At 39.5% G+C, this 13,063-nt stretch overlaps 1 protein-coding gene across 28 annotated transcripts in view; it reads right to left on the minus strand.

Annotated features, from left to right (window-relative positions):
* The window catches only part of TNRC6B (trinucleotide repeat containing adaptor 6B), a 145,089-nt gene that overhangs the window by 46,470 nt on the left and 85,556 nt on the right, over positions 1-13,063 (minus strand). For all 28 annotated transcript variants that reach the window (XM_083835321.1, XM_083835311.1, XM_083835309.1 and 25 more), the window contains 3 exons: positions 10,147-10,234; positions 6,404-6,425; positions 4,432-4,776 (listed from right to left, as the gene is read on the minus strand). In XM_083835321.1, the coding sequence (XP_083691447.1) occupies positions 4,432-4,776; positions 6,404-6,425; positions 10,147-10,234 (455 nt within the window). The remainder of the gene's footprint in view (positions 1-4,431; positions 4,777-6,403; positions 6,426-10,146; positions 10,235-13,063) is intronic.

Here is a 13,063-nt window from a genome sequence, read left to right on the forward strand (position 1 = left end):
CCAAAAAGAGTAACCAAAAGAGGCCAAAGCTACACAAATTGCAACTTCTGTGTAGTAGCACGCAAGCTGTATTCAGCATCTAATTACCCCACATTTGTGTCACTGCTATATTTACCCCAGAAACTTCAGTTTTTGGTTTTGTCAAAAATTAAACCAATCTCTCTACCACCAAATGGAGGCCAATAAGAGACCTAACTTTTCCTCCTCTCTCTCACCTGCTCTAGCTACTTCAAATTCTCTGAGTTTCACCCCTCACTTGTGTCAGTCAAGTCCTTTAACTTAGTCAACTGTATTGACTAACTCAACAGAAAACTGTCCACCTCTTGACGGGTTATCTTTTGCTGACATAGCACATTCTACAGGGAAACCTGCAAGTCCAAGGAGCCTTGGAGTCACTGTAAGGAAAGTGGCAGGAGAAATGACTAGGAGTAGGGGCTCTTTCTTCCATCCATGGCGAACTATTAATATGTCCTATGTAGTCTGAATTTGCATTGACACGGTATTTGTATACAGTTTTAAAGCAGATAAATTAACACAGTGCCATGACAGACGAAGGCTCTATCAGCGCTGGCAGCATAATGTTTGCATACGTACAGATAATTCTCACCATTACTTTAAGCAGTCAGGCAAGATCACACCTCACCCCACCCGTACAGAATTCCCCCCCCCCCCCCCCCCATCTACAGAATTATTTCTGGTCCTCTATATAATGCAAGTTCATTACTACTTCCATGTTGTTCTCTCCATAGCTCTACTTAGTTTTCTACACGTTTGCAATCCTAAAGTACTCAAAACTGCCCCTGCCACAACTTCTCTGTGATGAAGACTGAACACTCCCTTCTACAAAATCATGCTGAATCCTAATTAAGCCAAAATGACCTTGTTTAAAAAAAAGTGTTGTGTTTTTTTTTTTTAAGTATATATGTATTCAAAATTGAAGACCACAACTTCTGATTTTTAGTTTTAATAGAAGACGAATGGGTCAGCTTTCCGTGCCCATCTCAGGCTTTTGGTTCTTTAGCTAAACCAACGAACTTCCTCGGAATGACTTCCAGGTCCCTCTTCAGTGAGGGCCAGCAAAGATCCACATTTCACAGCATGGCTAGAATTTTCCTGTTAGTTTTGAATACTGGCAAACAGAAGAAGTTTGTCTTAATCCATTAAACTTCAACCATGATGATCTAAAAGACCACAGTTCCCATGCATGTTCCGTTCCTTCTGTTATATTTTCATCTGTCGTGCAAACTTAAGAAGAGCGAGGAATTCTACAGATCTGGCTATCCTTTTGGTACAGTAAGTAGCACACGAACACCTTATTTTTTTCTAATTTAAAAACTTTCTGATCACAGGAATAGCTTAAGAACAGACAAAGACAAGTACAAAAGACTGCAAGGTTGCTATCTTTTGAACTTCCCAATGATTCGGTGAATGAAAGATGCAAATGCAGAGCAGCCAATAGCAAGATCTTTACGTAACTGACTTGAACAGAGCATTTCACATTTCATTTTTTCAAAGACATTCTAATAGCATTAAGACTGGGGCGTTTCCTAACATAGTGTACTAGGACACAATTTAATGGACTGTTTTATAAAGTCAGCCTCCCCTTCCTAACTTGACAGTGGCAACAAAGCCTTAGCAATTTACAGTTTTATCCTCATAAGAGAATGGGTAAGGGCTCTTGGTTCTTAAACTCTTCCTTAATAGTGAACATGCTGAAGATAAACAAGTTTCCCATCTGACTACAGAGAAAAAATGTCACTAGCAAATGACTATTTTTGAGGATGAAAACGTGGAACTGAAATAAGCGAGAATATTGAAATGGAGTCCTGAAATGAAAATGCAGTTTTGCTATGAGACATTTGGTGATTCCTGGAGGGTACTACAGCTACTGAAAGAAGACTTTCACCAACAGCATATAAGCTTTGCTTTCCAAAATTGTCTTGCACATCCTGAATATCACTGGCTGTGGTAAAAATGATATACAACCCTCCTCCACCCAGCGCTGCTACAAGACAGTAGAAGATGTGGCATTACGTGTCACGGCTCTAGAATTTTGCCATCTTACAGAAGCATTACTCTGGTAGAAAAAGATCCATGTACAGGACTATGTCTTGTCTTTTTTGTTTGTTTTATTTTGTATGGAAGCTGGACTACCACAACGGCAGTAAAATACTAATTTTCAAAAAATAGACCTGTTATTGGCAATTGAGAATCTTGCCAACACCATCTACAGATACCTGGTTAAAGTTATAATGAGAAAGATTAGGAAATTGGGTAAAATACATTATTTTCCCCCTTTGGAAACTTTTTTTTTTCTCCTTATGCGGGATGAGTTCATCACAATATCACTGCACATGTGCCTGACTCAACTAGGCCCAAAATTGAAATTCAGTTCGTAAACAGCCAGGATCTCAGATGAAATTAATGGCAGGAGGGGCACAGCAACACTGTACCTCCATAAGCAGTTTCATGAAGTACTTGAAATGATAGCCCCAGCCTTCCTCTTATCCAGCTGCTCGCTTCTACTCCTCTGCCAGACCTACGCTCATGTGCTATCACCTGTGTTGCTATTGACAGTCAGTGAGCTGAACTGGGCAATCATCCAGACCAAAATGAGCTTTAAAAAACAACTACAGTTAATTTTAACCCGAGTCAGCTTCCCAGCCCAGTTAATTGTGTTATGGTGCAGAATTGTGTTTGGATGGGGTGAGTCAAGTCTGAAGGGCACACATCTTACCTTTCTTGGCAGCACTCCAGACTTATATCAGATTGAAGGAACTAACCATTGGCATAAAAAGTTGCCCCAATCAATAAAATACAACCATATAACATCTCAGCAGTTAATGCAGCATTAAACTGAATGAAAAAATATGAGAATTCATACAACTTGAGCTCAGTCTCAAAACCAAGTAATAGGTGAACTTATACTAATTACATAGAACTCAAGGCGTGTCTACAATATGTCAAATTGGTCCTCATGTAATACATTCAAAATAAAAATGCTGTTTATGAAAAATTTTTAAAACTTCTCGAATATTTCACTAAATCTCCTTTGTCAGTTCACTAGAATTACCGTGAAGGTATACTAATGCTGACATAACGCTAGGATTTTATACATAAAGTCTAAAGACTCTAGGGTGTTGTTTCGTCCCCCATTCCTCCCCCCCATGCATCTTTCAGGTGTTTTTTTAATCAAAATCAGCCATTTCTAAGTGATGCATTTTTAAACCGATTAGCTGTTGCAGTTTGAAACTTGTCCCCCATTATTAAATAGGGATCAAAGACAAGACACAATCTGTCAAATAGGGATTCACTATAAAGGAGGCCAAATGCTGAAAAGCCAAAAACTAAATCACTCATTTTCCTAGAAACCTTTTTAATAAACACAGCCATCCCACCTAGCTTACTTGACTCTGGCCTTTCAAATCACCTCTGAGTTCATTTTCTTCTGAACCACAGAGAACTATAAAGTTTATGCTCTCCAAGATTAAAAAAACACCCCATTGCTCTGGCAGGGCTTTCAGTAGGAAACTCAGACATAAAGGTAGTGTTTTGCCTTCTTTTGACTTTTTCTTAAAACCTTATTGTTAGAACTGAAGTTGTCCCTGAATTCTCAAATTAACATTTTGGAAAGCAGGTGTCTTGAGTGGAATTGTTTGTTCTAGTATCGTAACTTAAGAAAATATTACCATTACTGCCATTCCCCAACCTCCTAAAAAAATTCAGGAGCAGTCATAATTTTCCCATGCTCATAAAACAATCTTAAAATCAATGTATTTGCTGGAACTCAAAGTGAACAGGAAAGAAAAACAAGACAGTCTTTTTTTTTTTTGAGATTATTTAGGATGTGTTTTAAGGAAAATTATTGCAATAAGTGTTATCTAAGGAGAAAAACAAGATTATTAAAAAAGTCAGGAGCAAAAGGAACACCTTGTGATTTTATCCAGATGAAAATCGACAGACACCTGTCATTTGCACACCGGGTGCCTATACAAACTTACTATAAAACTCTGATGTTTGTTTTACTAGATCATAACAAGAAGTGACAGTACAGGAAATTCATGGCACCAGAGGAACTTGAAGAGCTATTAAGAACTACTCAATAATAGCCATTAAATGCTACCTACTTATCCCTATGTTGTGTTTACCTTGCTGTGATACAAAAAGCATTACAGCACCTGATTCAGACCACCCAAAACATACATATTTTTAAAACATTAATCATCTTTCTTGTTCCATCTAGTAGTAAAAATTGCACCCCCTGCTGCAAACATCAGAAGTGCATGTACTAAAACAGCAGAAGTAAGCTTTCCAAAAGTCATCTGAGGAGTTTTATTATATTATGACATGCTTGTGCACAACTTCAGTGATACCTTTTCTTAGGCGTGTGCGTGCCACACACGCGTATTTAATGTCACTCTCATTACTCACCTGTTGCAGTCCCACTGTCGCTCTGCAGCAGTGCTCCTGTCACTGGTTGTGCGTTGTTTGGGTTTGCTCCTGGTGCTGTTGGGGGGGGAGGCCCTGCTCCACCCCCAAGGAGCATACAGGATGGCGGAGGGGGCTGCCCACGTTTCAGTAACACTTTGTGGTCCTGCTGGCAACGGAATCGCGGCGGCACCTCCCGAGGCATGTAGCGGGCGGCGCTTGGCGGTTGTCCGTTCGGCACTGCCACCCTTTTGGCATTGTTGCCACCATTGACTGGTGGCGATGGAGAGTTGCCAATTGGGCTGGCAGCCACTGGTTGGCTTAAACTTGGTTTCGTCACTTCGGGCACTGAAAAACAGGAAGAATGAAAATCAGAAATTTTTCCACTTAGACCTGTGTTAGCTACAAGAACTCACTGCAACTCTTTCCACTTATAATGTCATTCTTCTCTGAAATACTATGCAACTTCAACCTTATAAAAGACCAACTTAATTGAACCCCAGGATGAAACTCTGCCCTCAGCAAGCATTTCACTCCAAGCCTCAAATTTCTTGAAAAAAGTAATGCTGGCAAAAGATATCACCCTGGGCAAAAAGTTTTAAGAGACCGTCTTTTTTCCTTCTCCTCTGTTCCCTACCTTCCACTGGTTTTCGGATTCTTATGCATCACCCTTATGCGAGATCTAAAAACAGATCCAAAGTCTCACTTGCTTACTAGGCTATGTGGCCATTGCCAAACCAAATACAGAGCAAAAAATCCTCCTCTTTAATTCAGAATTAGTAAATCTGAGCTCTCTATACAGCTCTGAAATAGTTGACTGTTATCCAAAAGGCAGTCCTACCTACAGCATTCATATGGGGCTCGCCTGAAATTTACCAACTGGTCACCACGTGCCCCCCTAAGCAAGGGGGAGCTGCTTCTGAGAGCTATTATGCATTGGGGGGAGCATAACAAAAAAATAGACTAATCCTTGCAGAACTAATGCCATCACAAAGTTTGTTTAAGAGGCTCTAGAAATCAACGGCTTGTGATCCCTTATTCACATGCTCCGTGTGCTTTCTGAAAAAGAGCAAAAGAAATTCAGCCATTATCCTAGCCAGGCACCTAGAAGTTGCTTAACTCACTGAGAGAGCAGACCCCAAAGCAAGGAAAATGTAATACATCTACTCTAGTCTCTGTTGAAGACTAACACAAGAAAGGCATGTCCAACAGCCCCTCCCCACCAAAGTGAACATAATCAGTAGAGCTCTTCCTCTTACAAAGGGGGATCAAAGCAAGGGAATCTTTCTGACAGCTGTGAATGTATTATCCCACATTTTATTTTGATGAGGGTTTTCTGACTTCTCTATGTAAGCTCCATTGTCCATAAGCCAGAAGAAGGTATTGCCAGTTATAAAATCTAGTTACAATCTTAGTTCTCCTCCGTCATTTCTTTTTAATGGCAATTTCCTCATGCAGTTTTTAGAAAACTGACACGCACATCACAATTAAATATATTTTTAGATCAGCTAAATAAATTACACACCCAAGATGTTCAACCATCAGTTCTGCCTCATCTTCTGGACTTTTAGGTGCTTAAACTTCAATTTCTCTTAACTAACTTTCCAGAAACAAGTCATTTTCACTCATTTTGGTATGTCACCATAGGCAGTACTTTCCCTGTCTTTGATTCCATTTGTATAGTTGGTTTCAGTTTTCAGTTGCTCATCTAAAACCTTTGTAAAATTGAAAGTTAGACTAAATATTTCAGCTCATTTATTTTATCTACAATCATCATTTCCACTTCTAGTATTCTGACGCTGACAAATGGATAGTTTTAGATTCTCCATATTAATCCTCTCAGCTTTTATTTCTTCTGAGTACTCATTTTGAGTACTTCATCTCGAATAACTCATTTTTCTAACAGCTTTAATCAAAACTGAGTCTTGGCTCAAGTCAATAAAAACACTCTTTAGGATTGAAGAAAGGCTCTTACCTTTGGTTTTTTGATCTGTGACCTGCAAAGTAAGAGCAACAATGTAAATACAGTTTTAAGAACCTCAAAACAAACATTAAGCAGGCTGCACTAAACCGTGAATTTATTAGCACAAGATCAAAATTTGTTCAAAGAAAATAATCAGTTCATGAACTACAAGTCTCAAAAGTATTCCCAAACTTATATGTAAGTTTTCAAGAACACTACAGTTGCTGTAATATCCTTGCCTGATGCAAAATTCTCTGGCAGAAACAGTAACTACTTTACTCTTGATGATTTTTAGTACATGCCCCTCATCACAAACACGAACTTCTGAAGCACAAACAAACAAGTGCTACACCACTACAGTTCTTCCAGATTTTGGAGATGAAGTATTACAGCTGAAGTGTAATAAAAGCTGCCCTTGATGAGAATATCCCTACAGCAGACTGTTGGGGCTGGCAACAGAAGTCCCACGGGGTTTCCACATGTGAGAGTACCAATCTGTCTCGGTCGTCTTCCCCTTTCGCTCTACCCATTACATCTCTTCCAAGGAGAAGTAGTCCTAAACCTTACTGGATTCGTTGCCACAAGTACGAGATGTACCAGCGCTACCTATAAAGAAACAGGCTTCAAAATCTCTCGAGTGGTTACTGAAGTGAGCCATCAGGCTGGCCAACGAACTCAGTGTGTGGTTTCGCTGTACTTCTACATTCTTTCAGCGTAGCAGGTTTCAAGCTACAGCAGAAACAAACATACCACTGGTATATTCGCTGGAATCATGTGCGTTGTAGCATGTTTTGAACCTGTCGATCATGAGCTCCACTACACAATAAAGGAAACCCCTAAAGATCATCATGTGTCAGGCTCTATGACACCTATTCTGAAATAGAAATTGCTGACCTAGTCCATAATTCTGGAAAGCACACAGGGACGGTATAGAATAATGAAAGCACAAGTAAAAAGCAGTTTATTGTTTAAGCCAACCAAGCCAGAACTCTTTTGTATGGTAAAGAATAAAAAGACAAAACTGCCCTGAATTGCTGTGGCATCACTTACTTTGCAAAGATGAACACTGCGATATGCAAAGTGGAATATTCACTGTAATAAAAAACTCGAGCATCATAGCTTCACAGATTTAGGTAATCCAACTCTCCTAAGAGACCAAAAATGCATCTGTACAATGCCAGACGTCAGTTTTCACTTCACTTTTGAAACATCCCGTGTGTAAAATCATATCTACTTCTGTAACAGTTGAAATTTGGTTAAGCACTTCGGTGACTCTGATGCTCTACTACTAAAAAAATTCATGAAACCAATCTTGTAAAGCTGCTAGGTTTACTACAGTTAACAGTAAACATGTTCAGTAAATAACTTGCCTGCTTGGAAGAACATCATTTTAACAAATGTTTAAAGAACTCTAAATTATAACCACAGTTTGTGTTAGGAAAAAAAATCACTTTTGCCTGTACTTGTTAAAAGGATCTGGTTTTGTGATTTTTCGGGTCTAGAATAGAAAAGCTGAGAAAAAGTGACAGCATGTCTCAGACTTAGAGCCGTCATCTCTCTGTGGGAAACCTGTAAGCACTGGCAGGGCAGGGCCAATCTCAGCCTTCTGACAAGCTACCAAACAGCCCCTGGGACACAAACCACAGGAATTCAGTCTATGAATTTGCTTGCATAATCCTGGGTGGTTTTTTTTTTTTTTTTTTTTTTTTACTGTTTTATTTTGTAAGCTTCAGAAGATCCAGAGAGAAACCGTTGTTTCGTGTTATACAAACCTTGAAAAAGGTACCCCCCAAATCACTGCTGCTTATTTGGTGACCACCACCACAATCACTAAGAATGGACACACACATTTGTGTTCTGCCCATAATCTGTCTTCAAGTAGTACTTCAAGCAGCACTCTTAACGTTTGGTCTCTAGGAGATTAATTTATTTACAGTGTTTACCTTTCCTAAGATTTTGGCAAAAATATCGTAACATTCAGTCATACCGAATAACTTGGTAGGTGAGGGACCACACAGGAAAATTGGCAGATCTTTGTATTCAAAGCACTGATTCCTCAGTAAACACTCGCAATGCTGTTATCAACGTGATCTGTACAACCTTTCCAAGTTTTTGTTGTGTTACTGAATATCAGCATATAATCCTCAAATCACCAGTCTCTAGTTACAAGCCTCTGCACCTCCTGGTTCCTACACATACTCAGCTGAAAATACACCATCTATTTTGGTTTTGTACTTGAACGTGTAAGCAGCAATACTGAAGCAAAAAAGACCAGGCACTGAAGAAACCTTATTCTGTTGCTACTGATCTTCTGCAGCGTTATTGGGGATGTATCAACACGGCCCTGGGATAAAGACAACAGAAATAACACTGGGTTTACCTGCACCTGTTTTAAAGCGATGAATTCAAATAGGTGAAGAATCTGACTTTTAAAAAGCTCCCGGATAAACCAAAAATTAACTGGCACGGCACAATCAATGGTGGCTGTTCACAACACAAAGCTACGTCATCTAACACAACAAGAGTAGCATCTGATCTTTGGTGGGATCTGTTGTACTAAAGTAACTGAAAAACTGGGACTAGTGAAAGTCGAGCATTTTGCTTTCAATTTCACATTACCGTTGAGGTTGGAAGGCACAGCCTCTCGAGCTCTCAAGGAGAGTTCATGGTGGTTCTCCTCCCTCATTGCCCTCAAAGCAATTTAACAAAACCAGACTGCTCAGGTCCGTGTCCGACTTAATTCTGAGCATCTCCAACGAGAGAGGCACCACAACTTCTCTGGGAAACCTGTTCCAGCAATTGACCATTCACGCACGCTCACAAAGAAGTCTTTCTATGATTAAGTGGAATTTCTTGCATTTCAATTTGTGCTCACCCACTGCCTCGAGCCCTGTCACTGGGCACTGAGAAGAGCCTGGATGGATCTTATTTAATCCCTCCCACCCACCAGGCCTATATAGACATTGGTAAGAGCCCCCTGAGCCTCTTCTTCTCCAGGCTGAGCAGTCCCAGCTCTCAGCCTCCCCTCATCTGTCAGGTACTCCAGTCCCTTCATTGCCCTTCAGGGGCCCTTTGCTGGACCCGCTCCAGGATCCTACATCTGTCTTGTACAGGGATGTCCACAACCAGACAGAGAGGATTTTACCAGCAAAAAGCAGCACGGATAAAACTGCAAGAGACTCAAGTTCACACTTCGGGTTAACTCCTAGAACAATTTACTACGTTTTCAGCAAAACAGAGCACTTCTAAATAAACCAAGTGTTCAAACTCATTTGTTGAGCACATTTTTCAGCGACTCAATTCTCCACTGCTCAGACTCAAACCGATACACTTAACAAAAGTGTTATTAGCCACAGAAAATATAAAACCTAAATGATACTTAGCAAAAAATAAAGGCAACTTCAGTAGGGAACATTTCATATAGCCTTCCTTAAGGACTTGCAGTGTTCCCATACCCAAACACCCTGAAACAGCAGGAGCTGCAGAGATCAAGAGAACTCATATTCAGGAACATGAATTTAATACTTCATTTCACAAAACTAATTACTCTTTCTTCACCTGAACACTAAAGAGAAGAAATCTCAAAGTTTACTAAAACTGAAGTTCAAGAAAAATAATGTGAAAAATCTTTAATGAAGTATCACTATACTTTAGATGGGAGTTTTTAAGCTCAAATACAAACAATCTAACATCTTACCAACCCCAGTACTATTTATGCTCCTGCTGGATAGAAGAATTCAAATATCAAAACCTACCTTCTGAGCAGATTCCTTCTTTTTCTTATCCTCTTTCTTCCTTTTCTTGTCTTCCATTAACTGTTCTTCCCTTTCTTGCTCCTTCTCTCTGCCAAAACATGAGAAAAAACAGTAAGAGCACTGCCAAGTTCTGCAAGGGCTTCATGTAGTATCTCTCTCTTCCCCCCAAGAAAAGAAGTCATGTTACTAGATTCCTTTGATCATCATATTTCATTTGCATTGAGGGTTTCGGCCTAACTGAGATCAGAAAAGCACCTTCTAGTTCATTGTGACCACAATCACACCACTTGCTGCATAAAGGAAATTTATTCTATTCGGATCAGGCCTCTTCTGGCAGTACCCTCTGTAAGTTAACCACAGGCCTGATATCAGAAAATATCTTGAAGACAGTTGGGGCAAAGTATACTTTTAATTGGGTTGTGATATTATTTAAGGAACAGTCTCATGAATCTTTTCATATGGTAAAAAAGGGAAGTTGTAATTTAAAATAAGATGGTTTGGTCTGATATGACATTTATCTTCACAAGGGGAAGAGATTATTCTATTGCCTGTAGCTATGCCACTTTTGTAAGAGACTAGAAGTGTCATATCAAATCAAAACCATCATTTATTATACAAATCGCTAATTTAATTTCTAGCCTATTGTATCCACCCACAGATTCTTGTGACGAACCTTGTAATATAAGCTACTTCCCAGGGAATCTATTTTTTCCACCAGAAGAATCTTTCTTTAAAAAAAAAAAAGGGAAAAAAAAAATACGTGCAGCTGCTGTTGTTGTCAAGCTATAGTCTTGTTGCTACGTTTTGTATCAAATATGAAAGTGCCAGTAAATGGTTAATTTCCTGCATATATGTTATTGGTTGGCCTGTTTCTATGGCAAACCACATTTTAGTTAACCAATTCTCTTCACCTGCTAAAAAGTAAATTTCAGATTAAGTTTTCATCTCACTTGGAATAAATTCATTTTTATCAGGGAAAGATTAATACAATTAATGTAAAAAGATGATCTGACAGATGAGGTGGAAGACCAGTGAAAGGGACTGTGTACTTTACAAATGGGAAACAACAAGAGTAACCCATGATCTTTTATGACACAATCTTAATTTAGGTCATTGAAGATGGACCCGTGAAGTTTCAAGTGATCAACTTTAAACACACAGAAGAATCTGTGCCATATGGGAGGGGGCTGGTGGGGAAGAGGGAAGAGAAATTTCAACTTACTATGTTGGCTATAACAACTTTATAAACAAAATTGGAGCTTATGCTTGCATTAAGCTGTTAAAATTATGCACAAATCTAAGCTCTTTGTGACTACAACTTCAAAAGATTAGTGTTGAGTTGGCTTTGCTCGTTTCATTCAAAAATTTCCTTCCATTGCAAGTTACAGTATCCTAAGCAACATTTATGCTTGCATTTTCACCAGATACTGCCAAGTCAGCGTGCAAAGAAATATTTACATAACTAATCACTTCAATTTAGACAAAAAATCTTTTTGAAATGTTATGTTTCCTGCTTGAGGACTTTGCAGAACTCTCTTAAAGAAAGAAGGTTCTGTGAACAATAATAAAATGGATGGTTTCCTTAAGTCAGACTCTCCTTGGTGGATGGAAAAGGGCATGGATGAGCCCTGAGCAGTACCACCCTCAAGCTGTCATTATACCCAATTCATGCACAGTGGCAGGTCCCGTCCCCATTTAAGAGAACTGGAGACAAGCCCTCTACACTAGACTGAACAGTGCTTTGTGCACTCTGTCTAGTATTGCTTAAGCCAGGTCAGGTCTTGTTCTTCTGTTCTCTGTAAAATGTCAAAGCACACTCCCCAGCCCTACACTCTGGCAAGGAAAAACCCCACAGGTTTTTCAGTTTTACTAACAAGCACATGATGCAAAGCATCGGGGAGGTTAGCATACTTCATACGAGCGTTGCGTTGAGACACAGAGTTTTCCAATTTTCTTTGAGCCACAGATTTTAATTAATTTGAAAAAGCTCTCCAGCAACACCCTTATCTCTCAATGTTACTATAACCTCAAATTATGTCTGCTTTTTTTTTTTAACTGTCAAGAAGTGCACACCTTTAGTGCCAGTTAAAACTTCACAATTTTAAAAAGCTTTCTTACAGCAGGCAAAGGTTTAAGAGCTGTCTTAAAAGAGCTGCTGAAAAAGGGTAGGATCAAAAAACAAAATGAGTTCCAGTAACTGCCTGGCACATGGACAATCTTCACTTTAAAGCACCTACTTATTTTTTGAGCAGAACAGGGAACGGAAAAGAACAAGGAAAAGGTAGTATTTGCCCTCAAAGCTAAAGTTATGGCTTAAAATGACATGTAGCACTAATAAGAAAAGGAACCGAGGATGGAGGATCATTGTCTGAAAGAAAACACCTGGTTATGGTCACCTGTTTTTGAGATGACAAGCTCAGAACAGGGAGGTGGCTGCTGCTGCAGCTGCCTTGCTTGGCGATGTACGTGAACAAGGACTTGGGGTATGAGGGCTGCAGAGAAGCCCTTTGCTCGGAACGACTACCTCCACTCCTTCTGTTGTTTAAGCAGAGATGTATATCCAATATTGCACCGGGTACATCATCGACTACAATATAGTAATAGTCAACACTTGGTCATTTATGCTTAAAGTCAAGAATTTGCTGCACACAGCTAAGTTCTGTTGAGCCGGCAGATCTATCCCAACTCTCGGGGTATGTGTTCATGACCATTAAGTTCTTGACAAAACATAAACAAAATCTCACAAACAAGTAGGAAGGATGAAGTTGTACTCTCCAAATGCCAGAAAAGGATTGACAATACGGACAAGTCAACGATGTAACCTGTATGTTGAAAGTTTACCAAATTAGTGGGGAAATAGCTCGTTGTCATTTTGGATATCACACTTGACTTCTTCCCACTTTTGCTCTTTGATGTA

The sequence above is a fragment of the Anser anser genome (genome assembly GCF_964211835.1).
Source record: "Anser anser genome assembly, chromosome: 1".
In the NCBI taxonomy this organism is placed as follows: domain Eukaryota; kingdom Metazoa; phylum Chordata; class Aves; order Anseriformes; family Anatidae; genus Anser; species Anser anser.